This window comes from Mytilus trossulus, chromosome 1 (assembly GCF_036588685.1).
Source record: "Mytilus trossulus isolate FHL-02 chromosome 1, PNRI_Mtr1.1.1.hap1, whole genome shotgun sequence".
In the NCBI taxonomy this organism is placed as follows: Eukaryota; Metazoa; Mollusca; class Bivalvia; order Mytilida; family Mytilidae; genus Mytilus; species Mytilus trossulus.
The window spans coordinates 31,696,161-31,711,483 of record NC_086373.1 but is presented as its reverse complement, the minus strand read 5'-3'; the positions used below and the strand labels follow the sequence as shown (position 1 = coordinate 31,711,483).

The 15,323-nt window shown below is 31.7% G+C and overlaps 1 protein-coding gene across 1 annotated transcript; it reads left to right on the top strand.

The window, feature by feature from the left end:
* Positions 1-6,548: 6,548 nt before the first annotated feature.
* LOC134721567 (uncharacterized) lies at positions 6,549-13,065 on the top strand. The gene is made up of 3 exons (XM_063584667.1): positions 6,549-6,667; positions 8,856-9,891; positions 10,968-13,065. Exons 2-3 carry the CDS (start codon positions 9,136-9,138, stop codon positions 12,573-12,575), a joined length of 2,364 nt encoding a protein of 787 aa, XP_063440737.1. The 5' UTR covers positions 6,549-6,667; positions 8,856-9,135; the 3' UTR covers positions 12,576-13,065.
* Positions 13,066-15,323: the final 2,258 nt, after the last annotated feature.

The following is a 15,323-nucleotide window of genomic DNA, read 5'->3' as shown; positions in this document are numbered from 1 at the left end:
GATGAGTTTATTTATATTCAAACTAAGCGAATCTAAACAATTAATTACAGGCCAGTGCATGGCTTTCAACAATGTAACAAAACAAATTACGAAAAACAAATTTGACAGACTTGACATTGCATGCATTGTAAGTTGTTTTGTTTAAACTATTGTTATTTTGATATATACGATTCAATATATTATCAATCAAATATCAGAACCTGAGTTAAATCGATGTACATTAGTTTGACAGTTATTGTCCCTTTACCAAAAAGTTAATCTAAATATAAAAGAACTCTATATTAATTGTAAAAGATCATATGATTGCTGTCACAATTTACAATGGCTGAATATTATGGTTGGTCCTTTTGGATGATCAAATAGCTTTTCACGTGATGAAGGTGCTATAGCTATGAGTTTATATAAAAAAAATATCTAAACTATGATTTTATTTTTGTTCAATCAATAATGAAAGTGAAAAAAGTTAAATGAAAATTCACTTTAAGCAGCCAGTATGATTAAATTTTATCAAAAAAAGCTAACAAACGTTGGTGGTGATAATTATATTTACTTGAAAGTGAATAATTCGACCTCATTCGATCCGTTTTCATGTGAACTTCAGTTCAATATATTTATGTTTTTATCGATATCGCACTATGAGCATCGGAGGTGTTTCGATGTTAACTCGATAATTAATAAGATACCATCAAGACTTAAATACACACGAAACGAAGCTACATATTATCGAGCCCTTGCCCTGTCCCTATTTACTTTTTGAAATTTTAATAAATGTTTGACATGGTTATAAATCAGATAAAAAATGTGAGTCAAATCGGTGAATATTTGACAGCTAGTGTTCCTTTCAGACCGCATAGCGGGTTATTTTCGCGGGGTTTTCTTCATTTTAATGCCTTAAAAAAAAATGCCCATGAACCCATTTTACTTTTTATCAATCCTTTGCATGTATAATTATAAGCCGTTTGTAAAAGTTTTATAAAAAAATAAATTTAAAGTATTTTTTGAGAACTCTAAGTGATCAATAATAAAGCTATGAAAAATCAAGAGAGAACATTTTCCCGCCAAAATTCCAATGGCTAATAAATCGAAAACAAGCACATTGGCCCCTACATTTTGTTTTGGTTTTTTATTTTATTCCTCAACTAATCCCCTATCAATATATACAATATAACATTTATATTGAACTAAAAGTAAAAGGTGACTAATTGGTCCATTGAGCCGGGTGAATTATATATGTAATTATATTTTGTACAAATTTATATATTTATGCTGACTTACATATGTCACTATAATAAACAATTTACTTACTTACTTACTTACTTACTTATACTAGTTTAATGGAAAGTTATATATTTTGAAACTGTGCAGCAAACTTCCTTAAAAGAACACATGCAAATATATCGATAAAAGTCTTGAATCCGCCAAAATAATAACCGCTAAAACATTTTGTAGACTTTATTCAATGAAAATATGTATAACCCGCTTTACGGTATATCTTTGATTTATAATATCTAGTTAGTTTTAGCATTCATGGTTCACGTTTATCAAGAAAGCAACTTTGGATGTATGGCGTTCATTCATTTATAAATGCCTGTTCGAAATTTCTGTTGCAGATAATCAGGAGAAATTTCTAATTGCCTTAACCAAAAATTCTGTCCTATTTCCCCCAAATGTAACATAACCTTATACGACTTGTCATGAAATATTAATTGTCGGGAGAGATAAAAACAAAAAAATAGTACATTTTAATACGATACTATTTCAAAATATATGTTAAAGTTAACTATTTCAATATATAAGATTAGAGTTTAATTGAAATTTAAACTTCTTAAATAATGCCCACGTCCGAGATGACAATAAAAAGTAACCGCTCAAATATTTGAAGATTTTTTTCCTTCAAAACTTACCCCTTTTAATCATATTCAGAAGAACACAGTACATAATACGATGTACGAAATCCATGATATATTTTTTCAAGTGACTATAAGCATACAACTTAATTGTACAAACATACTGGGTATGAAAAATAGAATTTGCAGCTTAAATACGCTCATGCAATACACAATACACTGGGAGGTAATACAAAAATTTTTACAATGGTTATTAATACTTTTTGTTTGCTATATTAATTTCAAATTGAAAATAATGACAATAGATCTATAATTTACAGTGATTGATGGACCACCTTGAATCGTTAAATTGTGTATACAGTACAACCTGCAGTTCAGAGGGCGGTGTTGGTACTGGTAGCAATCTGTAACAAAAAAACATTGAGGACTATTAAAATATTTTTAACAAGAATGTGTCCCCAGTACACGAATGCCCCACTCGCACTATCATTTTTGCATGTTCAGTGGACCGTTACATTGGGGTAAAAACTCTTGGCATTAACATTAGAAAGATCATATCATAGGGAACATGTGTACCAAGTTTGAGGTCGATTGGACTTCAACTTCATCAAAAACTACCTTGACCAAAAACTTTAACCTGAAGCGGGAAAGACGGACAGACGGACGGACGAACGGACGAACAGACGAAAGGACGAACAGACGAACGGACGCACAGACCAGAAAACATAATGCCCCCTACTATCGTAGGTGGGGCATAAAAATCAAGAATGCATTTGCCCCTCTAAAAACAATAGTCTGTAAAAAGGGGATACAACAAGTAGAACAAACAGTCAGTTATTAGTTAAACCTTTATTGGGTGGCACTGCTTGAATGAAAAAATGGCCAGTTCCGCCAAGTCCTTAAAAAAAAAGCTATGAAAGGACTGCACCAGTAAATTTATTAACAACTTTCTCCGTTCATTTAAACATTTAAAACATTTAAAACATTAATTTAAGATTTAAAAACATCTTGCAAACTATGTATCAAACAAAATAAAATGTATACAGTTTTCTTTAAATCTTGAAATATAAGGTCGTTTTTGATGATGGCCGTGCAGTAATTCCAGAATTATACTATTCCACAAGGCCATGTTTTTCTCTGACTGTTTATGCTGCTTAAACACTGAATCCATTCGATGTTGGATGTGTACAGATTGATATTTAATTTTTAGATGCATGTTTTTTAACAGTTGTGTTGTTATTGACTATGAACTAGTTGTGTGCAACATATAGGTACTTAGTGTCATTATGTTGTGTAGGTGTATAAGAACTCGTCCACGTCCAATCTGTGTTTTTGTTGGATACATTTTATGTTTCTATTTCTATCCATTCTGATGAGTTCAGCCTTTTTAACTGATTCTACTTATGGTGTGCTGTCACACCACTGTCACTGGTAAAAGGATGTTTGAGGCCTTCAAAAAAGTGTAACCCGTTAACCCCCCCCCCCCACCCCCCCAATTCAGGACCCTGTTATTCAGTGCTTGTCGTTTATTGCTTTGAAATATGTTTGCTTTCCCTTCATTATTTTGTACATGAATTAATCCGTTAGTTTAACATTTTTCATTTCGGGACCTTTTATAGCTGACTATGCGGCATGGGCTTTACTCGTTATTGGAGGCCACACGGTGACCTATAGTTGTGAATTTTTGTGTCATTTGGACTCTTGTGAGTGGAAGGTGGCTCATTGGCAATCATACCACGTCTTCTTTTTATATACTTTACAAATTACAGGTAGTGACATTATGGCGCAATACATTTCCTTACTTATGACAAGACCGTTCACTGCTTAGACTTGACATTCCTCGACTCCGACACCGGTTGATTTTACAAGAATCATATCAATATAAACAGTGAATTTATACCTTTACCGGACTGGACTTTTCTTTATTTCAAAGTAGATATATTCGTCTTCCAAGATCACACTAATAATCATATTATGAGTATGTTGACATTTCACACTTAAAATAAAATTGAGAATGAAAATGGGGAATGTTTCAAAGAGACAACAAGCCTACTATAGAACAGACAACAGCAGAAGGTTACCAAGAGGTCTTCAGTGCAGTGAGAAACTCCCGCACCCGGAGGCGTCCTTTAGGTGGCCCCTAAACAAATATATATACTAGTTCAGTGATAATGGACGTTATATTTCCCACGTCAATATCAACTTCACCAGTTATCAGTTGTAACTTGACATGTTTTCTTAGTCAGATAAATCAGGATGGTAGTCATGGTAGTGAGAAATGTCATGTCAGCAATTATGAAATTTAAACAACAGAATGTCGTAACCAGTATTTCGTACTATCCACAGCAATTTCAATTCATAACAAAACTTATCTTAATTTTTTCGTTTATAAATTTTGAAATTATAAAGGTTATAAGGTTTCAGTTCCCTTAGGTTGACCTTAGAACGATTTGGCTCTAATTGTTTTATGTCCTTTTTAATTATAATTATAATAATTTTCAAACTATTTCGGTTTTGTACATCGCTTGGGTTTTGAATATTCGGCTTTATAACGTTTCTTATAAGAAACATCCAGAAAGTGTATGCATTATAAATTGTTATTCTCGTGGTGTTTTTCTACCCAACTTTTACTATTGTAGTTTGCAAAGATATGAGAATGATTTTGTTTTTGAGTGTAATGTTTGATGCACAACTTGTATATAATTCATAGTCAAATAAATATAGGAAGATCCGGTCTTACTGATAAGCGACACAAAATTTTAGCGACAAGAAGCGTCAAGGAGCGGCTGGAAGACTATTTAGCGACAAGAAGACTTTTTTTTTTATATCAAAATTACTTAATCCAAATAAATATTAAAAGAATATGCTAGAGAAGTCAATTATAGCGACAAGGTCAATCAAGATAGTATTCTATCAATAAAGAAGATGTGGTGTGAGTGCCAATGAGAAAACACTCCATCCAAGTCACAATTTATAAAAATAAACCATTAAAACATATTGTTCAAAACATGTTTACAATCAGGAAAACATGTTGACCCTTGTGCAACTGTAATGTTTGGATTTGAACAAACAGAGTTGTCTCCCCAACATGATCGCAAACAGAGTCCTACATGATTATCCTGTTTTTCTTTTTTAGCGGAAAATTGTCTTGCTGGATCCCATAATCGTCTACCTCCACCCAAGCATTAATAATAAAGCGTTTTGAGAACAAGTTTAAAAGTCATTTTTCCGGTCCCGAGGGTAAAATCTTTATTTTGAGAGGCTACACGATTTATTGAGGTTTTTTTCTAAATTTTCTTATTGTATTACATAGCTGGCCCGTACCCAATATTTTCTTATTTTTACCTACCAAATGTTAAAAATAGAGAAACAAAAGTACATACACCTAAGTATGAGAAAAAAATGTATGCTAGAATCTTCATTAAGCGAGCAACAGTATATGCACTTTGATTCCCTCGGCTACACAGGATACAAATCAAGAACCAATTTCAACAGCTTAAATAACAAAATTACCACATTTGGAATAAAGAAATCTAGCGAAATGTGTACTCTCTGTTGTGCATATACATGGTTATGTATTTGGAAGCTTAATTTTTACATAAATAAAAGAGGGGCGAAAGATAACAGGGGACAGTCAAACTCATAAATCGAAAATAACTGGGAGTGATGTCAGGGTGATTATCAAAAAAAAAAATTCTAAATAAGTAAAAAGAAACAAATCAAATAAAGTGCTTGTATTGATAGATCTATACAATAAATCTAATCAGATTATAAAAATAATACACATGTCTAGAAATATCTCCAAGCTAATTGATTACTGTGTCAGCTTAGAAAGGCGTAAAGTTTATCAAATACACTCTTTAACGACATAAATGTTATATAACTCTTCCTTTATACAGCCAGTTGTATTGTCTAGTAGAACGACGAACAAAAAGAGCAATATATGCAAGCTGAGAAAATGTGCAGGTGTTAGATATAAGTCTATCATATACAGCATGGTAAATGTGTTGGTTCATCACCTGTGAACAACACATAAATAGGTGAATGTAGCAGACTGAATTATCTTTAAATATTAGTAAGCTATAATAATTACTAGTATTATTAATTGAAAAAGGGAGGCATTTTAAAATTCCTCGCGAAGAGAGACTTTGCAAAAAATGTAAAGTACTAGATGATGAGAAACATTTCCTAATAAATTGTTCTCATAATTCAAATATTAGATTAACATATTTTGATTGCATTAATAGAGAAAGTAATTTATTTGCTAATCTCACTGACAATGACAAAGTTATATATATACTTAACCCATCAACACCAACACAAGTGAATAAACTAGGATCCTTTATAAAAAAAAGTCAATGGAACTGAGGACAGGGGACCCTTTAATATTTACCTGAATTTGTGTATATATATTGAGTTACTTAGTTATTGTCTTTATTTGTTTTTGTTGTTGTTATATGTCACAAACTGTAAAGTTTATATGGCAATAAAACTTTGAATTGAAAAATTGAATTGTTAAAATAATTTGAAACATACATGTAGTACATGTAAATTTGTAAATTAAAAAAAGTGTTGAATGGTTTCCTATATTCAACTTCGAAATAATGTAAATTGGAGATTGTGTACTAACTTATTGTATAGTTTCACACATTAAAGTTATAAGATCTTATCAATACGACTTTATATCACCAGAAAAATACCTTGCTTCACTGGCCCCCTCGCACAACTGACTGGGTGCCTTTGGGGCATTGATCAGATTTGAATATTTTGTTTTCATTGTCAAAAGTCGGTTAGAAAGAAGGTGACCATTTTGATTTACCGTAAGTTATTTTGTTTTTTTTTACTATTTTAAATTTAGCTTAATATATAACTGTTCAACGACTACATTGCAATGCTGATAAGCTTCCTAAAACACAGCATGCATTTCTTATATTTAAATATCTTCGAAGTAGAACTATAGATGTACAATTTTTTTTTCATTTTTTGTATCTGAAAGTTAAACCTCAAGCACAAAACTTTGACAGAACTGGTCTTACTAGTGAGTATTAAACGTGAAATCAACTACGTCTGTATAGCTGAAACTGGAATATGAAGATGTCGAGACTTCTTAGTACAATTTATAAATTCTTCAATAATAATAATAATAATAATAATAATAATAATAATAATAATAATAATAATAATAATAATAATAATAATAATAATAATAATAATAATAATAATAATAATAATAATAATAAGTATTGTATGTTTATGTCAATTGTTCATATTTGCATGTTATATCATCTCTGAAAACTTTTTTTTAAATATTTTTTAAATGAATCCAAAGGAATAAATTTGTGTTTTTTTAGTAGTTTGTTCGGCTCTGTTATACGAGATACTTTCGAGGGAAAAGAGCTACCCTAAGATAAATACCATGTCGCCAGAAAGCTTACATATCTTATTTACATTCGTATATATAATAGTTCAATGATAAACAAAACGTAATAGACTAACAGTATAAAAATACAAAGATAGCAAACGGATTAGAACTAATTAGAATTATAGCATCAAGTCAGCAAATAATATGATTTCGCATATTAGAACGGATTACTAATTAATTTCATTTTTAAAGTGTGTCAAGAGTCGCTATCGGCAATTATCACTAGGTGTCAAATTATGTATATTCTTTGTTGCGCAACAAATTTACATATAGACGGATACAATTCTTTAATAACAATAACTGTATAATAAAAGGATTATAGTGAAGTGTAAAAACATGTAACTTTTGAATATTTAAATCGATAGCGACTCGGCAGGATAAAAATTATCACGGGGGAAAATCAACGATAAAACTTTTGAACGAACAATTTCTGGTCATAAACTGTATTGCCCAAAGCGAGCAAGAAATAATAACTTATTAACTATTCATTGCAAAGGAAAACAAGCAAATGGTGATATCTATATATTATCAATATTATTTACAAGCACACTGTACTATGCACATTTGAAAATTACATTTGGTTGGAACATGTTCATAGTAAATCAAGTTGAACCTGACCATACATAACTATTTGCCACTGGACAAAAAATCGATCTTAACACAATTATGAATTTATTTAAAAGAAACATATAGAACGAACATTATGTACTTATCCATACAACTGTAGTCTAAATTCAACAAATAAAGATAGTTGGTAAGATAAATTCATTACATAGTGTGCTAGTGACCTATTACCATATATACGTGGTCAATTTCGCTTACCCGGTATGTATCGTAATAGGTCACTAACACACTATGTAACTAATAATATGACACTTGCTCATCCAAAATAGAAAAAAAAACAACGTTTCTGTACCTATCTAGCTTGTGTTTTTGTAATTACAACAACAAATATAAAAAAAGAAGATGTAGTACGATTGCCAACGAGACAACTATCCACAAGATACCAAAATGACACAGAAATTAACAACTGCAGGTCACTGTACGGCCTTCAACAATGATCAAAGCCCATACCGCATAGTCAGCTATAAAAGGCCTCGATATGACCATGTAAAACAATTCAAACGACAAAAACTAACGGCCTTATTAGTATAAATATTTTTTTAACGAAAACAAATATGTAACACATAAACAAACGACAACCACTGAATTACAGGCTCCTGACTTGGGACAGGCACATAAACTACTAATATATATATATATATATATATATTGACATTTCCTTCCAAAAGAAAATGGTATGTAAAAACTGGAACTCTTACATTCGACAAGTTATATTAGCTGTTATTTGCTAGTGATTTTTAATGGTCATTTCTATATTTATTAAACCAGTTGACCAGCAAGTAAGTATATGAATTGATAAAGTTGATACTTTTATTTTGGATTTTTTGTATTTCAAATAGATAAATAAATCTTCTTCCTCTGTAGAAAGAATTCTTTTGTCTATAGTAATTGGCACCAGACTAAATAGAATGTGAAAAACAGAAAGGCAAAATACAAATATAGGTTTTTTTTTTATGTTATAGGTGTTTATTGCGAACAAATCCAGAATGATCCTTTTGCTGATCTTACTAAATGGTTTGACTTGTAAAGGAGAAATTTCACGTGAATATCCGACAACATTTGATTATAAAGAAGTAGAAAATTTAACGTTGAATATATCAAATCATGTGGAAAAAGCTGTCATAGAACATCAACTGCTGTACTGTCCAATCAAACCATTGTGTAACGGGCTTACAAGGCCTTCATTACCAGCAAATAATTCCAATAATTACATCAGTTGTTGTGACCAATGTTCCTGCAGTCATGTCGCGCCAGCAGAAGAACATTGTCCAAACATTGATATTCCGAACAAGTCAATTTTACAGACTTGTATTTACCCTCAGTATAAAGAATACGGACAAACTAATCTTACAGCCAAACACTCATACTACATGTTTGCAAACTGTGCAACAGACTTTACAGACATTGATATCATTAACAAATGTACGTCTGACCAAAGCGAGGTTGATTTATTTGATATTTACCTTTATGCACCAGTCTCACCAATCAATAAAACAATTGTGTACAAAAAATATGTATTGCGCCATTTGCAATCACGAGAAAGAAAGCAATGTAGAAAGTTGGGAAGCGTACGTTTTTTGCAATTTTGGAACGCCTTTTATGAAGACACCCTCAAATTATAGAGAACTATTAAAAGAAGTGCAATCCTCTCAAATGTGCAATATAAGGTTTTCTCATCGAAGCAGACATTTTGAAAAATGTAACTGGGGTGAATACACTAGATGTAACCAGACGGGCTATTGGACTAATTATAACAAGACTATAGACCATGCTTGTAGTAATTACACCTCTCTGTATATGGGGCAATACAGAAATGTGTTCTGCTTCATGTGTAATACTAACAAACAACCAAAAATGGGATGTACATACCAAGATTTTTGGAAGTCAACTGGAGGATATAGATTTGGGTCATTTACTGGATTAATAAGCTTAAGAACACATGTTGTCGTTGCTCCAGTGGACCAGTGTGGTGATAAAGAAATATACGATTCTCTTAAGGTTTGTAATCAATATGCGAATATGTCTTTTTCCCCCTGAATCCATATTCTTTATAGAGTTCCAATTACACTCATAGAAAAAAACAAGATACAAACTTAGTTTTTTTAAGACAGACTCGCGTTTTGTCTACAAAAGACTCATCAGTGACGCTCAAATCCATAACAATTAAAGAACGAGATTGAAAATCAGTTATGAACACAAATTTCTAAATAATTTGCCAATTACAGCTAAGGTAATCTATTCCTGATGTGGAAAAGCCTTAGTTCTTCACAAATCCAACTTTTATAAACAGGTAATTTATAATTGTGAATATATAAAATGATAATTTATGTTAACACAGAAATGCTGAGCAACTGTCGCAAATCTTACATTTTATCTTTCTATATAAGTATCTATATATAACAAAGAAGATGTGGTATGAATGCCAATGGGACAACTCTTCACAAGAGATGAAAAGACACAGAAACTAACAACTATTTGTCACCGTACGGCCTTCAACAATGAGCAAAGCCCATACCTCATAGTCAGCTATAAAAGGCCCCGAAATGCCAATGTATAGTTTCTATCATGTACTAGATAGTTTGATACCAAAAACAATCATTTCTGGTCCGATTGTTGAACTTAAATGTGTGACAAAGGGAAAATTCAAAACACGAAGTTCTTTAACAAAGACCAAACACATTAAATGAATGGAAATTCACTGTGATATTCATAACTTGGAACAGGTATTTCATCATGTAGAAAATGGTAGGTTAAAGCTTGTTTGATAGCTAGCCTATATTTATTCATCAAATAAAAATGAACGAAATTAAGAGAAATAAAAGAAATTATTAAAAGTTATGAATTAACAAATCTCCGGGAACGAGGTTCATATCCAAACCTTTCAATACCACATAAGACTTCACAAATATGTTCAAATGACCTATATGATTTTGGAGCATTTACGGATCAGAAAGAGGCTGGTGAAAGTAACTGTAAATCAACTAACGGTATCAGATAGAGCAAAACATTTGAAGGTTTGTTACAAACAATGCCAAACTAACCTTAACACGTTAATTTTTTTTTATTTTTTTCAGGGTGTGTGTCGGGAAGTCATATGTCCATCTTATTACCAGTATGATAAGAATAATAATTCCTGTGAAGCGATATTCAGTGACATGTCTAATCAAATGTATGAGATTTACTACAAAGCAGTAATATCTGACAATACTTGTACCACTCAGTCATGTTATATACAGTATGCCGCAGCAGTAGAATTTGCAATAAAAGTAAGAATGATGTCGGATCTCCAAGGACTTGCTGAGTGTGGAAGAAGTCATACAGAGTGGTACAGTGATGGTTTGACACAAGGAAACAGTTCAAATTTCATCGTGATTATCAAAATAACATTTGCAAAGCTAAGTTCTCATGACCACGATCGATATATAAAAACTTTTGCATCATTAAATGAAGTAACGATAATATATAAGGAAACATTTGTAACAGTTAATCTAAATATAACTTCAAGTATGGAACTGGAATTTGACAGAACCATCGACAAACTTCCTAGGACGTTACCAGATAAAGATGATGTGGAATGTAACTTGAGCTTTGAAACCATAAGCTTAGTTTCTGATTTATTCTGTCCCAGAATTAAGGTTAGTGTGGATGAAGTTGTCCTTACGGGCAGTTACTTGGAAATGCCGAATTATAATGCAACATTCGTCTTCGAAAGTGTTATCAAAATAGATAACGATTACCTGTTCTGCTTATATCCATTCTTGGCGTTGATTCGCAATAACACTGTGACTAGGGATATTCTTACGGAAGACACCGTGGAAGAAATATTATCGCTCGTGTGTTCATTAGCATCAATAGTATCTTTAGTCATAACGCTTGTTATATATTTAGTTTTAAAGAAACTTCGTACTATTCCAGGAATTAACAATATGATGCTATCTCTACATCTGCTAATTGCACATTCGTTATACCTTTTTGGCTTTAATGCCACCAGAAACGATAAACTATGCTCAGCCCTTGGATTACTGACGCATTATTTCTGGTTAGCATCAGTTTTCTGGATGCACATATGTACTGTTCATATGTTTCGAGTTTTCTTCAGTATGAAAATGAAACCGACGGTTAAACAATCAAAACGAGTGGTAATAGTCTATAGCCTCTATGCTGCTATAATTCCGGTTCTTTTAGTAGCCTCTAATATAACTTATTATTTAACAAGTGATGAAAACAAGAAAACAACTGGATACCTAGGATACGGGGGAGAAAAATGTTATATAACATTGAGAGATATGATATTGTTTACTTTTGCAATACCTATTGGTATTTTGCTAGTCACAAATATTGTTTTGTTTTGTTTAGTCGTTTACAAACTTGAAAATCTCCCAGAAGTGAATTCCAACAATTGGAAAGATAGAAACATGTTTGTTATCTATACAAAGCTGACATGTCTCACCGGGATAACATGGATTTTTGGATTTATTTATGAATGGATCCCTGTATCTGGATTATCATATACATTTATTCTGTTAAATGCATCTCAAGGATTGTTTATATTCTTATCTTTTTGTTGTAATGATAGAGTACGATCGATGATCTGTGTCAAATGTCGAGCTTCGGATACACGTGAATCTTCAAAACAGACTGGGTCAACTGCAGTATACACAAAAGCACAAATGCACAATTAGGATCGTAGTATACATGATTTCAACAAAACAATTAATTATGATATTGATTCTACATGTTCTATGAGGATGGATTGGAAAATCAATAAAACAAAAAAATAATGTGAAATTGAACTCAAAATAGCAGTCACCTATCCGTGATTCTGCTTTGTTGATGGCCACTGTCCTGTTGTAAGTCTTATCATTACCCGCAAATGTGTATACCTGATGACCAGAAAGAACATATAAACAAATGTTCTGAATTAAGTTTATTTGTGCATGATATGATAAAAATCTAGTAGTTATGAAACCTACGATGTTATAGAAAAAAAATGAATTTTCTTGAGAAACTAACATGATCCCCTAGAATTTTGTATCGGATTCGTTATCGCAAAAATTTACTCGGTATTAATTCTGATTTCGTCTTTTATATGGGATAGTTATATCTTTTTAATTTTAAAGAATGAATAAAAAGATTCCTTAGGATAGCGTTTCATGTATCAATTATCTTAGAAGTGAATTTGTTAAAACCTTTCGGTTTGTTTTTTTTGTTGTTTTTTTTAAGGCTCTTTAACTTCGACATTTTTAATTATTTAAACTTTTTTCATTCTGTATTTCCGTTACCTTTACAATAGAAATAATGCTTGTTGTTTCATTAGGTTGCCATACATTGTAAACTATAACCAAATTTAATGGATATAGGAAGATGTGGTATGAGTGTCAATGAGACACCTCTCCAACCAAGTCACAATTTAAAAAAGTAAACCATTTTTTTATTGTTTCTTTTATTTGCTTCAATAAAAAAAACATTCCCATTTTTGTCCAATGGATATTCAAATAGGGGCGAAAAATACTAGAGGGAGTACCCAACTCATAAGCAGAAAATAAGCAGACAACGTTATTGCCAAACAAGTAACATGATTCAATATGAGCTGAAAATAGATATACGGAGATGTAGTATGAGTGGCAATAAGATAACTCTCTATCAAAGTCACAAATTGTAAAAGAAAAAAACAATATAGGTCAAACTTGTCAAAGTACGCTGTTCAACACGGAAACTTTCCAAATGAAACTAAATCTATCTCAATTTGTTCTTGAACACTTTTGTTAATTTTATAAGATTAATCGTTAGTCTAAAAGCTATCTTTCCGTAATTTATTTTACAATTCTATCATTCAGTTTAGTTTGCAATAAAAAAATGGTGTATTTTCCTGCATAATCAATACAAAATGTGCCATTATGACACAACCTGAAGCTTGAGAAAATGCAAGGTGACCTATCATTTTTATCATATTTTTGAACATATATCAATATATACTACGTTTTGGCAAAGTATGAACAAATTCTGTCATTTTCATTTTAGACCCCCTTACCATCTTAATAACGTGTAATATTGTTCTTTTATTTGTCTTTGTTCTATTATTAATATTACTTTTACTGTTGGTCTGCTTTCGGTCATACCCATTTGATGTGTCTCAGTGCTTAAACTTGTATTTGTCAAAGTGTTTGTATTATCTTTCTTTATTGCTGTTGTGTTTCGTACATGTGACTGTTCGTGTTTCTTTGGAACATATGACGTAGGTTTGTACTTTTAACATCCCACCATATATGTTATTGGTCCATTAAAATGTCATTATGTTAATGTTCTAATAAAGTATTGAAAATAATTTGAATGACAAACTTATTTTATATCTCTTCTTGTGTGATGTAACATTCAGTAACATCAAACACGCGACTCTCTACTCGATTTGATGCGAACCTCGCCATGCAGTCATTTGGGTTGATTTAAAATACATATTTAAGACGAATGCATGTGGTTGTTATAATTTGTATTTCCTGTTTTGTGTTTCTTTGTTATTTGTTTGTTTTGTTGTTATTGTGACATGGTGATAATGGCTGTATCCCTATTTTGACAACTTTACCTATTTTGTCTGTTTTATTCACGCATCGTTAAAAATATAATGAAATTTGATGCGACTGGCATACAAGTGAGAGGATTGGCGCTATAAAACAAGGTTCAATCCACTATTTTCTACATTTGAGAATGCCTGTATCAAGTCAGGAATATGAGAGTTGTTGTCCATTTGTTTGATGTGTTTTATTATTTGATGTTGCCATTTGATTAGGAACTTTCTGTTTTGAATTTTCCTCGGTGTTCAGTATTATTGTTATTTTACTTTTTCCGAACATCTAAACAATATTCCTAAACCTCACACTAAGTACAAGCATCTTGAAGAGGGGAGTCGAGTCTTCCTGCCACGTTGGGGATTCAAACTCAGAACCAGAGTGTTGAATAGCTAATAATATTGTATTTCGACTACTTAGACCTTTCGTCCACCGAGGCCCCTCATGACCTTGTAAAATGATAATTAATGAATATATTGATTGTTGGTTTGTTTTCATCCTGGATAGGCATGAAATAATTGTCATTGAATGTGAAGCGAGCAACAGTCTATCAATCAAACAATAAATTCGTAAGATATGCACGGCTCTTTAGTCTTATACTAGTATAACAAATTCGCTATAATCAACTATGTTTTTACGCATTACCATCACCTCTGTTTACACACGGCACTATATATTTCTAATCATACGAATGTACGAAACAGTGGAGCAAATCAAATGACCGTAAAAGAAATCGTTGGCCCACGTATTGAATTAAAAACAAGATACTTTAAAAATTCTTTAATTGTTTAAAAGCCATCTGTACCAACACAATTCAGATATTTGACAGATATGTTTCTGTAGAAGAGATAAAATAAAATCCTTTCT

What these genes read in the sequence shown, in the direction of transcription:
- LOC134721567 (XM_063584667.1), top strand. Translation starts at nt 9,136, where the DNA reads ATGTCGCGCCAGCAGAAGAACATTGTCCAAACATTGATATTCCGAACA. An exon ending in AAATATACGATTCTCTTAAG is followed by an intron (nt 9,892 to 10,967) that starts GTTTGTAATCAA and finishes TATTTTTTTCAG; the next exon opens with GGTGTGTGTCGGGAAGTCAT.